The 13,568-nt window shown below is 34.0% G+C and overlaps 2 protein-coding genes and 2 long non-coding RNA genes across 4 annotated transcripts; 3 read left to right on the forward strand and 1 right to left on the reverse strand.

Annotated features, from left to right (window-relative positions):
- Positions 1 to 734: 734 nt before the first annotated feature.
- LOC132283815 (uncharacterized) lies at positions 735 to 3,493 on the reverse strand. Its single transcript, XR_009472147.1, has 2 exons — positions 3,140 to 3,493; positions 735 to 925 (listed from the first exon to the last, which is right to left on the reverse strand). It is a non-coding gene; the product is annotated as an uncharacterized LOC132283815 (long non-coding RNA).
- A 6,448-nt stretch (positions 3,494 to 9,941) lies between these two features.
- On the forward strand, positions 9,942 to 10,876 carry LOC132285731 (uncharacterized). The gene is made up of 2 exons (XM_059787924.1): positions 9,942 to 10,086; positions 10,175 to 10,876. Exons 1-2 carry the CDS (start codon positions 10,045 to 10,047, stop codon positions 10,739 to 10,741), a joined length of 609 nt encoding a protein of 202 aa, XP_059643907.1. The 5' UTR covers positions 9,942 to 10,044; the 3' UTR covers positions 10,742 to 10,876.
- Positions 10,877 to 11,194: 318 nt separating this feature from the next.
- Positions 11,195 to 12,150, forward strand: LOC132281247 (uncharacterized). Its single transcript, XM_059782971.1, has 4 exons — positions 11,195 to 11,591; positions 11,685 to 11,771; positions 11,853 to 12,088; positions 12,133 to 12,150. Exons 1-4 carry the CDS (start codon positions 11,195 to 11,197, stop codon positions 12,148 to 12,150), a joined length of 738 nt encoding a protein of 245 aa, XP_059638954.1.
- An 8-nt stretch (positions 12,151 to 12,158) lies between these two features.
- On the forward strand, positions 12,159 to 12,676 carry LOC132285031 (uncharacterized). The gene is made up of 2 exons (XR_009472419.1): positions 12,159 to 12,315; positions 12,432 to 12,676. It is a non-coding gene; the product is annotated as an uncharacterized LOC132285031 (long non-coding RNA).
- The last annotated feature ends 892 nt before the right edge of the window (positions 12,677 to 13,568 follow it).

The following is a 13,568-nucleotide window of genomic DNA, read 5'->3' on the forward strand; positions in this document are numbered from 1 at the left end:
AGATCATAGCTACAAAGTATATCAAAACGGTCTACTAACCCATTGAACCTAGTGGAGGACCGTCGTCCGCCACTTCCCTTTCGTGTCCTGAAAAATGTTAAATAATGGGGTGAGCTAAATGCTCAGTAGGAGGTGTCTAAGACACACCTCTTATGACCCTGTGAATCCATATAGAGAATAGAAAGTATGAGAATGAGATCATATCTCGGGAGTCGAGTAAAACTACGGTATCATCAACAAACATACATATATCAACCAACTATCAAATGCACCAAGTATGGCAATGATGTGCCATGCCATACAATGTCACTCCCCGTTTTCGAAACAATACCATTTCAACTTCCAAACTGTTAGTGTAATCCGACCCAAGGCACCTTCAAAGCGTCACGAAAGGGGGATTGACTAACTATCCATGACCACAAGGCACCTCCAAGGCGTCGCATCCGGCCTAGTTAACTCAATCCCTAATCCTCCCTAGACTACACTGTCACGACCCTAGACCGTAATCCAAGTTGTGAACATAAAACGGAACAAAGAAATACTCATATTCAGAAACGTGTGACCGAGCCCTGGAACACTGTCCAAAAATTTTAAATAAAACTTTAATACTCAAGGATGATAATAAAAAAAATCCCCTGGTTTCAAAAATCATGCTAAATAAAGTACTTTGTCCCAACACACACACACGAAATCCATTTCTCGGCCCACACATTACTTGAAAATATAAAAGTAGGTTTCATACGTAAAACCCTATAATCCTTTAATTACAATAATTAAACAAAATCTGTTGGGAATAATATTTATAAATATACATGTTGGTTTCAAAATATACATTCTCTATTTACATAAAGATATACAACAAAATAAAACCCAACATCCGTCCATGGCTGTGGAGGAATGTCCTCTATGACCTCTTGTCCATAACCTGAAAAAAATGTATGTATAATAGGAATGAGCAACCACAGCTCAGTAGGAAATACCTAACCACAACCCCTTAATACCCCCATGAATCCAAACAAAGAATAGGAATCAGAAAAGGAGTCATGCAAATCCGGGGAAAAAAATAATTATCACATCATCATGCTGTCTCAGAAAACAGTCAATACAGAAGAATATGAAGTACTATATACACAGAGTCTAAACCATTTCCCTTATTACAACTTTCTATACAAGGAATCACATTTCTCATTATCACAAGCATCAATCTAAAGGTATGCCCCTGTACCGTAAAAAGACTATCCCTTTATTAATACTTAAGGTACCTTTTAGTATTAATGATTTACTGCACCTAGACAAAAGGATAACTACTCATGTCTAATCATAACCACAAACTGAGAATATCCATCTCTATTACTCCATAATTACCACATTCTTTCCAATAAATTTCTTAGATAGTACTACGCTATGCCGGGAGAAAAATAACCACAATATCACATTTATAGACCAAGTCATGAATGGATATGCCATGCAATGGTTGTAATGTCATGCGATGTCGCTCCCCATTTTTCCAAAACCATTTCCATCATCATTTCCAAACCGTTAGTGAACCCATCCCATGGCAACTCCATGGCGGCACGAAAGGAGGATTGGCCACTGTCCTTGACCTATGGCAACTCCATGGCGTCATTTGGGGCCCAGGTAACACAACCACACTAGGGCGATTTCCCTAGTCCCCTCTAGGCCTCACTAATGTCGTGGTCCCTAGGCAACTCCTAGGCGGCCGGGTTTTTCACAAAATCCTTTTCAAAATTCATTCCCAAAAATCCATATCATTTCTTTCAAATCATTTTTTTTTTCCCCAATAATATGCATGAATGTCACATGCTTCACATTATTATAATACCACATCATTACTCACATCAAAATCATATTCTATGGACACACTTTGGCAGCAAATTTATCATGGCAGCATGTTTCAAGGATAATATATCATTTAGTTTTTGAACACTAATACAACACCAAACTTATAACAAAATAGCCCATAATTGAAGTGAACTAAATATATAATTTCCAGCTTGTCAAACAATAACAATACAACCATTGTGATTACTAGAATTTCAGTTTTAGGCACATAAACACCAACAACATTTTAAGAGCTCAAATTCCATATTTAAAACACATAGCACATCATTTCTGTCTAAGCTACAAAATTTCAGATTTTTATTACACAACATGCTTGTAAAGAAAGCCTAATTCAAGTCATATAGTGGTTCAATTTAAAAGATTTAGTTCATAAGGAAACAAAGGGTGTGAGGGTTAAAACAACTCCTACTAGTTGTTAACAATTCATACGCAGCTTGTTACCTACATCTTTGAAAATTCATAACAATTTCAATTCTAAATCAAATTGAGTGATTCCAAAGCCTAATGAAAGCTTAAACAATGTACTTTGAATGTGTTAATTTAGTTTAACAAAATCCCTTCCCAATTGGAACAGTTTTGACCCATAAATTCGCAATAAATGCTGCCTAGAAAACTGATTTTCAGCCTGTTGCTTCCAACTTTGAAAAATCATAAAAAATTTAATTCTCATCCAAATTGAGTTAATCCAAAGCCTAATGAAAGCTTAAACAATGTTCTTTGAATGTGTCAATTTAGTTTAACAAAATCCCTTCCCAATTGGAACAGTTTTGACCCATAAATTCAAAATAAATGCTGCCCAGAAAACTGATTTCCAGCCTGTTGCTTCCAACTTTGAAAAAATTCAATTCTCATCCAAATTGAGTGAATCCAAAGCCCATTGAAATTATAAAGATTATATTTTCAAGATAAAATCTTACTTCACCAAAATTCCTTACCATTTAAATCAGGTTTGATGAGAAAACTCGAAAAAAAATCTGCCCCAACCCAGAATTTCCAGCAAGAACACTATAACTTCAAAAGTTCGTAATAAATTCATTTCTCAACCAATTTAAATGAAACCAATTCTCAATGAAATCTAATTAACTATATTATCATAATATCAAATCATCTCTAAAAGATAAATTATGAATTTACATAAATTTGAGCAAAATTGTAGCATGTAATTTCAGCCAAATAGTTTCAACATGCTTCAGTTTCATTTTTATACACTTTACAACTTAAATTGAAAGAGATTAACTCACTAAAGGCAAAAGAATTGAGGGTTAGAAAATCCTACCTCAAGGGAGTTCAAACCCTAGGAACAAACACCTCCAAGCTATTCCAAAGATAGATCGAACCCACCAACAAGATGATGAAGATGAAGAACTCTCCATTAAAGCACAACTAAGATCCTCCTCTTTTCAAGGCACTTTCTGAAACCCATAGATTAAGGAATGACCACATATACTATATCAATGGAAACCTCATTCCCTCTAGGTCATTTTTCATTCACACCTCAACATCAAACTCTCACTACAAGTCTCTCTAAATGGTGCTTCAAAAACCCCTCTAATGGAGGACGAAATTGGTTAAAGGAAGAAAAAAATGGAATTAACATGAGGAACCCATCAGCTGAAACTCTCTTCTACGTGAGGAGTCATACAGATTATGGCTAAAAACTTGCCAAGTGCATGCTTAAGTGTCAAACTCACAAAGGGTCAAAAGGTGGACCAAGGAAATAACCAAAATGTCCCCACCTCTTCATTAAACTACAACCATTCCATCACATCATCAAATGACCATTCCACCCTCATGAATTATGTAAATGACATCCAAGATAATTATTTTTCAATTAAGAAAATAATTCAAAATCCAAAAATTCTGGCGTGGGACCCACACGAGTCGCTCTGTCCAAAAATCCATAAACTGTCCAAACGGTTCAACTAGCATATCCATGCTTCCCAAACTCCATGAAACACTCTAAATCACTATAAAACCTTTGTGACATGCAATCCCAAACATGGCACGTAACCCGAGGTAACGAAATAATCACTTATGCCAAAATGAGAAATGCCCAGGAATAATTGAAAAAGTGATGGACATCACATACACTAACACCATGGACCACTAGGCGCCTCCTAGGCGTCCGGTTTTCACAAACACTTTTCAAAACAATTTTCCCAAAATTATTTCATTTTATTTCAAAACAAATTTTCCCTTTCTTGCCCAATGCAATGCATGAATGCTTCGTGCTTTGATCACTATACCATGTCAAATTCACAATTCCTTACAATTCATCTATATCTCATTTGCATGCTTTTGGGAAAATTAAATTAATAAACTCTCAATTAACAATTTTGACAACACAATATTTGACATTCAAGTATTCAAGTGCATATAATCAAAATCAATAAATAATATATGCAATTTTTATCACTTTCAACACATTATACACCTTGTAATGCTCATTATATATAAAATGCCTATAATCATAAACAACACTCATAATTTAGTAGACAACTTAACAACTTTTATAAGAAAACTCACAAAAGTCAAAGAAAATTGTGGATTAGAAACCCATACCTCCAAAAATTGCAAAAAACCCCCAATTTGCCGAATCCAAACCCTAGAATTCGAAATTATTAGGGTGCACCAAAACCACTTTTGCTCTGATCAAATCGAAGATCTCGACGCGCTCTTTAATTTGTCGCAAATGGCACCCAAAATCTCCAAAAGATGAAGGAGAAATCAAAGTTTGAAAATTTGAAACCAAAAGAAAAAGAAAAATCTAGAAAGAGAAGAAGATAGAGAAACTTACAGGAGAGAGAGAGAGTTTGAGGCCTCAAATGTGGCCTTTTGGCCATTAAAAGTGGTGGTGGGTCACACCACCAAAATTAATTTCCTTTTTCTTTTATTTTCATTTTCTTTTTACACCACACACATATATATAAATATAAAAATTACAAATATTACAAGTGAAATATGATATTGTCGTATGATATTTTAAAGCATGCTATGATCATAATTATTTATTATGGAATGCCTTGTTTATGTCCATTGAGTTGTGATTATCGTGCTGATATCATTATTGTTGTGATGAGATTGATGTTTAGAGGACATAACATGGTGCATTGCATGACATGGAAAGAACGGAAATTTTGATAAAGGTTTTGAGAAAGGAAGTTTTACAAAATAAAAGTTTTTATTTGAAAGGGAAGTTTTTTTTTTTTTTTAAATGAATCGGATTTCGCGAGTTCGGGGCTAACTTGACCTAGAGAGAGCGCGGTTCGGTGTAGGGCGTGAAAAAGTTGATACTAGGCCCAAAACAATTGCCAGGCTTTGCCAAAATTAGAACCGGGGATAGCTATCAATCTCGCATTGGTAAAGTCAGTTAGCGGTTTTCGAAAAGTGGAAAGTGGGTCGGTAGAGACCAAGTATGGGACAGAGTACATTACATTTTATATCATTCGCGACATTTTATAGAATTATAATGTGTGACTAAAAATAATGCTTGTTCTGATGTAAATGTTACGTGGACTTCCAATGCATGACCCTAATATCTTTTATCCCATTATGTGATAAGTGGCTCAAGGGAGTCCAAACTTGACGCCTTAGACGATTTCTACTGAGCCGTTGTGCTCACCCCTTATTATTAAAATTTTTAGGTCACAGGAAGGAAGTGGCAAACGATACTCCTCCACGAGTTTAAATGAGTTAATGGACTGTTTTGACATCCTTTATATTAATAATCTCATTTTTTTTTTTTTTTTGTATAGCCTTGGGATGATACGTTTATTATGTATCGACCTTGGAGTTGACTATAGTGCCCTTAGACGATTTCGGGTTCGAGTAAGGACCCGGTAATCGATTCAGACCTCCGAGTTCGGGTCGTTACAATATACAAGTAGAACTGATAGGAAAACTCTCCACTTCTCTTTTATCAAGAAAAATAAAGAGTTTTTTTTTTAGATGGGGTATCATAAAATTTAAAAGTACTTAGAATTAAATTTAAAAGTACTTAGAAAAAAAAAAAAAGAAAAAGAAAAATTACATATCAATTTTGGAATAGAAAACTTGAATTTGATAAAGGTATAATTGGAAGATTCAATAGTTTAAAACTAAGATGAAATTTTGTATACATGTAGAACTGATTGGGAAACTCTCCACTTCTCTTTTATCAAGAAAAATAAAGAGTTTTTTTTTTGTTATTTTTTTTTTAAAAAAGGAGTATCATATCTCAAGTATCTTATACATTCTCTACATTCGCATGCTCCTAGGGACAAGAAAGTCTACAATACCCCAAGAGTACCGTATCCTTAGGTTTTCAATTGTTTGATCATTCACCAGATAGGTCTCACTACCACATTCAACAGTCGAGAACACCACGATACGGTATCCGAAGTATTGTAAACTTTCACCCTAAGACATAAATTCTCCACCTTCTATTCTTGCAAAAACTTGAAAATGCCATTCGACTACAGCCCTTTGTGTCTAGAGGAAGATTGATTTAACCAAATTGTACAAATTTTATATTCTTACTTTAGTTTCACGTTGATAAGTAAAAGAGAATTTTCAACTTCCACGCTCTTCAAAACATTTAATGCAGTTTTTCATAGAAATGTTTTCATCATTACAAAAACATGTAGGTAATAAGGGCCTGTTTGGGAGATGTTTTGTTTTGTTTTAGACTTGCTACAGTAACCTCTTTTAAGCCCAAAACATGTTTGGTTGGGCTTGTTGTGTTTCAAACAGTTGTAAAACATTTTCAAAATTGGGCCCAAAATATGAAACACCAAATTGGTGTTTTTTGTTGTTTTGGTTTTATTTGGGGTAAGAATTACTGTAGCGGAAGAAGCAAAAACGGGCATTTAACTATAGCGGATGCAACACTTGTTTCACGTATAAAACCAAAAAGTTGCAACAATCTAGGGTTTGCTTTGCTCGTTTGGTCTGGCGATTGTAGGCGATTCTTGGCGACGGCTGGGCAACAACTGAGAAGGACGATTCCACTGTTGTTTTCGGCCGATCTCTTCGACGATCTCTAACCAGGTGCATGCCTCTCTCTCTTGTTTTTATCTTTTCCTCCATTTTATTTTCCTCTGTGAAACAGTTTTTGCCCCTCTTGTGTTATTTCGGCTTCCACCAATTGATCCTTTTCATTAAAACCTCAAATAAAACCCAAGTAAACCCTCAGTCACCAATCTGTAGAGAGAGAAAGAGGGAGGGAAGGAGAGTCTAGTGAGAGAAAATAGGTATGGCGAAGGATAGTTGTCTAACTCGAATTGCAGCAGGCGTTGCAATCGGTGGTGCTCCTGGTGGCGCCGTTGGTAATTTCATTTTCCCCATCTCTTTTTTTAAAACCCTAATCTCCGTTTGTTTGGTAAGAAAACGCTGGAAAAAGAAGAGAAATAAAAAAAAAAATTGAAACTCGTAGTTACTTGTTGTGGATTGTTGTTTTTCTTAGGTACAAATTGTACCTTCGAGTTCTCAGAATCCTAGTTTCACTCCTTGAATACTTCACTGAAATAGCATTGGCATGATGATTGATGAATTTCCTAATTATTAGACTTGTTATATTAGATATGCTTCATGATTTGTTCTTCAATTTAGTTTCTGGGAGTCGGCCATTTTTTTATTATTACAAAAGCAACTTTTATAATGCTAATGCGTGTGTATGTTTGTATTTGTATGTGTTTGTACATGTGTTTGTGTTAACACAAGGGATTAGAAGTTGACTGAAGGTATGTATTGGGCAGATAAGCTTTGTTGTTAAAATTAATTGAATTGAAATATATGTTTGACTTCATCCAATCTCTGCAAATTGCAGTATTTGTGCAGTGCGCATTAGAACATTGTCGACATCATCTAGATTATTGGTAACTTGGGCCTACTGAATCATTGCAGTGCAATTTATGAATTTCTATTACATTGAAGTTGTGCTATAAGGAATGTGCCTTCTTGCTTATATATGTTTGTGGTGAAACTACATGCTTAAAAAATAAAACATTCTTGAATTGCAACAACTGGCTACTAAATTAGACCCTGTAAGGAAAAGTAAACTACTGTATTCTTACTTCGTCAAAACATCTCCCAAACAGGCCCTCATTCAACCCACATGGTTGATTCTCAATTTCTAAGGCTAATTTGCCTACTTGTATTGCGTCCAGTCTATTTTTGTGAAGGTTCTCTTGTTAACAGTGATAGAAACAACACAGTGTCTGTAATTTTATGTTAATTAATTTATCTTTCTCATTATACTGGTCACATCTTCTGTGTTCATTTACAACTTTTTATAAATTTGCATAATTTTGACAGGACAATGGTAAAATTTAGAGTCATAAGTCTAGTACATTGCACAACTTGAGTGGAAGGTTTTATTCTGCAATTTAGCTGTAATCTCTTGTAACAACAACACAGACTTGTATAAATAAAAAACAACAACAACAACATTGTGTCATTGACGTTTGTAGTGTTTCCCTTTCTGTAAAGTTAAAAAATCATCCTATAATAAGTAGTCCAGAAAGTGCAATAGAAAAGAAAAAGGAACAAAAAGGAAAAAGAAAAAAAAGAGGAGGTTTTTAATGGTGTTTATTTTGGTAGATATGTTGATTTTAAGTTGAATTGGATGTGGCACAAGAGTGGTGTTGGATTTTGGGTAGATAGTGGTGATGCAGGTTGATGTTACTGGAGCGTTGTGACTTGGGTCAATGAATGACTTTTTTTTTTTTAAGCAAATATGTACACATCCTACTACCTCCACCGAGGTTCAAACTCCCAACCTCCCATTTGGAAAAGAATGAGTGATAATGCTGGGCCATTTGGGTCAATGGATGATCGGTAATGTGGTAGTTGTGCACTTGTTTGGCTTATTGGATGGTTAAAATCATGTCCCAATATTCACCCTATTTTATTGCATATCTTCATTCATTATATATCTTACTGCTTATGCATTAAAAAATTGTCTTAGAAAGAGGGGGAAATATATATATATATAGACACACGGGTTGGTTTGAGCTTGGTTCAAATTTCTTGAATGTGGTATGAATTACGAAAAATTAACAAATGTAGTGGTGGTAGAGAGGAGAGGCAGTACCGTAATTTAGTAATACTTTCTCGATTTTTAAAATAGAAGGAGTGAGGATTGAAGTTTAAATAGGAAGAAAGTGAGTGTGCATGTGGGGTTTTTTTTTTTTAACATATATAATAATAATAATAAATAAATAAATAAATAAAAATTAACTGAGTGATTAATGGGTGAGATAGTGGAAAGGTGGGTCCTATATGTTGCATCACTCTAGAGGACCAGAGAGCCCAAAAAATGGCCTAGTGAATATAATGGTCGTTATAACTTCTAAGTTACAAACTTAGAACTGATTGTACACTGTATCAATTCTATTCCCTTTTCTCGCCGCAACTTGTGGAGCTGCATCTGTCAACATCTTTTTGAACCACCATTTGTTCACAGTAATTCTTTACCATTTGGCTGTGAAGAAAATAATGTTGAAAACTGAGTAATAAAATGTTGAAGTAAACGAAAGGGAATATATATATATATATATATATATATATATATATATATATATATATATATATAATTGGTCCAATTCAAGGGTTCGTGCCCTAATTCACATTTCCATCCCCAATTGTTTTACTTTTAACTCATTAGATGCTTGAATTGCTGCTAGAGATCTATTTTTCTCTTCTATTTTTCTCAAGTTCCATCCCCAATTGAATTACTTTTAACTCATGAGATGCTTGAACTTATATGGCTTTGAGTTATTGAAGTAATAGTATGAGTTATTGAAGTAATATATATTATTTTTGTTGTTATTAATTATAGTGTTGTTATTAATCTGTTAGATGGATATCAATGTTGAGAATGTGGAACAATGTGGTAAATATCTGACAATTGAAGAAGAAGGGGTGGCTGAAGTTACGAAAGATGGAAAAGTGTTATGGGATGACTCACTTACTGAAAAATTCTGTAATATTATGGAGGAACAAGTTAGGGCTGGCAATCGTACTGACACAACATTTAATCCAAAAGGTTGGACTACTATGGTAAAAGAAATGAAGGTTCAAACAGGGATAATATTTGACAAAACCCAACTTCGGAATAAGTTTAACCAATTGAGGACAATTTATATCGAGTTTAAGAAATTGTTATCGGAGACTGGCGTGGGATATAACCATGAGACGGGTATGGTTATAGTTGAGGAAGAGAGATGGGGCAGGTTGAGCAAGGTTAGTAATTTAATTATTAGTCCTAAATAAATAATAAAATATCGTATATTATTTGTTATGAGGTTAATATTGTAACAAAATTTTGTAGGTTATTAAGGGTACAAATAAGTTTCGTAGACATGGATATAAGCATTTTGACAAGATGTCGACTATATTTGGGGACACATATGCAACAGGAATGCATGCCCACCCCTCCACTACAGCACCCCCCACAATCATTTTGCCCACTCCCAATGATGACGATGATGAGGAAGAGGGTTGTCATGTCAGTCCCCCACCTTTACGTAAAAGTAAGAAAGCCAAAAGAGATAGTTTATCTCCCAGTATGGCTGCACTCTTGTCAGGCATGGATGAGAATTCTGCGAGGAGAACTAAGAGAATGGAAGCTGCAATAGAGAAAGCAATTAAAGCATCTTCTACTTCTACTCGTGTATCTTCATGTGAGAAAGGAGATGATGAATTTCTCTCTCCCTCTAAAAAGGATAAAGATGATGAAATGTTTGAAGCCTGCATGCTCCTTTTACAAAAAATACCTGGAATTGAGATGGCCCAATTTGCTAAGGTATCGAAGTTGTTACATGATTCTGAGAAGTGGCAGAAATTTTTTCTCAGTTCTCCTGAGGAGATAAGAATTGGTTGGGCACTAAATGTTTGAGTCTTTCTTTATGGATGATTGTGTTTTGTTGTTTGTTTAACTTATTACTATCTCACATTTGGATGACTGTAATAACTAAATACTTTTATTTCTTGGATGACTGTACTGCTATTATTTAAATGTTTTTCTTATTAAGTTAAATGTTTTGCTTATTAACTTAAATATTTTATTTATTACTTAAATGTTAAGCTTATTAACTCAAATGCTTTGTTTATTATTTAAATATTTTGTTTATTATTTAATTGTTTTGCTTATTAACTTAAATGCTTTGCTTCTATTAAATCTTTAAATAGGGCAATGGATATGTGGAACCATATAAGAAGAATAATTCAATTTTATGACGATGAGGAGGACAATGAGAGTGTCTTAATATTTGCTACTCTTTTAGAAGAGTAAAACTTCTATCAAAAGAGGAGTTGTAGGGATTCCATTTTACAAGGGGAAACGTATGTTATGGAGATTTTAAACGGCCACAGAGAAAGATGTTATGAAAATTTTAGGATGTATCCTGAAGTTTTTAGAATATTGTGTAGTTCCCTGAAAGGTATAGGGCTGAAAGATTCTAAATTTTTAACTGTTTATGAACAAGTGGCAATCTTTTTGCTCACTTTATCTCATAATCAAAGGAATCGTGTTGTAGCTGAGAGATTTCAGCACTCCACTGAAACCATTTCCAGACACTTCCATGCTGTGTTACATGTAGTATGTCAGTTGGGCACCCATATCATTGCCCCTCCTGATTTTTCTGTGATTCCGAATAAGATTAGAGAGTCTTCTAGGTTTTTCCCTTACTTTAAGAATTGCGTGGGAGCTATAGATGGAACCCACATTCCTGCAACTCTGCCAACAAGTACACAACTTCCATTTCGTGGTAGAAAGGGTTATACCATATAAAATGTAATGGCTGTATGTGACTTTGACATGAGGTTCACATATGTGCTAGCTGGGTGGGAAGGCTCCGCTAATGATTCGAGAATCCTAAAGGAGTGTATTGAGAATGAGGCAATGAACTTTCCAGCTCCACCAGCAGGTAATATTATCTTACAAATTCACTTAATATATGGTTAGTTTATCTTACTGTATATATCTTTATGTATTTTAAACATGGCAGGTAAGTATTATTTGGTGGACTCAGGATATGCCAACAAGCCTGGTTATTTGGCCCCATTTCGAGGTCATACTTACCACTTTCAGGAATATCGTAGGACTAGACAACCTCGTGGTCGGGAGGAAGTGTTCAATCATAGGCATTCATCTTTGAGAAATATAATTGAGCGATGCTTTGGGTTGTTGAAGATGAAATTCGCTATTTTGAGGGCAATGCCTCCTTATAAGTTTTCAACACAAGTATTGATTGTAATGGCTTGTTGCACATTACACAATTTCATCAGAAATCAGCATCAGCCTGATAATTTATTTGATAGTAACGATCCTCCTCAAAGTGATGGTGAAGATGATGAGATTGTTGAGCATGTGCCTTCGGCTCAGCTTCGAGAAATGGATCAGTTGCGTAATACTATTGCTGATCGAATTTGGAATTCTCTTTAGCACTTTTGATCCTTCTGAAAGTGATGGTATATTTTTTCTTTTATATGTCATATATTTGTTGCTATTGTAAGCTTATAATATATATATGTAATATAAATCATTTTTGCAGATATATAATTCAACTTAAATGCTATTATTGCAGATATGAAGTGTGTTGATGTTCTCTTAAAGGCCACATGTGCTGTTATGAAGATGATGTGTCGTTGCCATTGTCATCCACTTTATGAACTTCTTATCAATTTTTACTGACAACTATGTATTGTTAATGCTTTGTTCCAAACATTTTATGTACAACTTAAACTTGTTTAATTTGTTGGTTGAATATTTAAAGACTTGTAAATGGTATACACTCTATTTCAATTATGCTTTCAGTTGGGTTTGTTTTTATTTTAATGTTGTGTTGGACTATACAGGTAACAGGATAATAAAATTGAAGCAGGTTATTGCAAAGAACTTGTAAATAGGTTATTGCTAATTTTTTTTACAAATGTTGATTCTCATGTAGTATAGTAAAATGTGACTAGAAATATTTTTATTTTTAATGTTGTGTTGGACTATACATGTATAATGATAATAAAATTGAGGTGAGTTATTGCAAACAACTTGTAAATAGGTTATTGAAAAAATTTATATATATATATATATGTTTGTGGGTTCAAATTTCTCCATATTTATTAAAAATATGATAACTATTTATAAATATACATAAAATTTATAAAAACAAATAAAAAACAAGGATAACCAAACATGTTTTTTTATTTCTGTTTTTTTTTTTTTTTACAACAGTTGGACTGACCAAACATATTTTGTTTTCAAAAATTTTGAAACGCATGACTTACCAAACATGTTTTGCATGTTTTTGCTTTCGACATTTCCACAGCAAAACATCGTTTCCAAACGAGCTTCCAAATTTTTTCCAAAACACTCCTACAGCAAAAACACTGTTTCCGTTTTAACTAAAAACAAAACGCCAAAAACAAAGCACATGCCAAACGGACCCTAATAGTTTACAGGCATTCACTTCACTTTCTAACTCTTTTTTTTTTTTTTTTTTTTCGAGTCCCAACCAAAAGAGGAAATGGAAAATGGTTGATTTGAAAACTCTGAAAATATTGAAGTTTAGGATGATAGAGACCTAAGAAAGTGAAAATTTCAAATTAAGATGGGAAAGTGGATTGAAATTTCTTAACATTTAAAAAAAACCAAAAAAAAAAAAAAAATTAATTAAATATAATATTTCTCCCAATTAGTTTTATTTATTTATTATCTGACAAGGAGA

This window comes from Cornus florida, unplaced genomic scaffold (genome assembly GCF_030987335.1).
Source record: "Cornus florida cultivar Cherokee Brave unplaced genomic scaffold, ASM3098733v1 CherokeeBrave_3.0.0_Hap2_Chr11, whole genome shotgun sequence".
Classification (NCBI taxonomy): Eukaryota; Viridiplantae; Streptophyta; class Magnoliopsida; order Cornales; family Cornaceae; genus Cornus; species Cornus florida.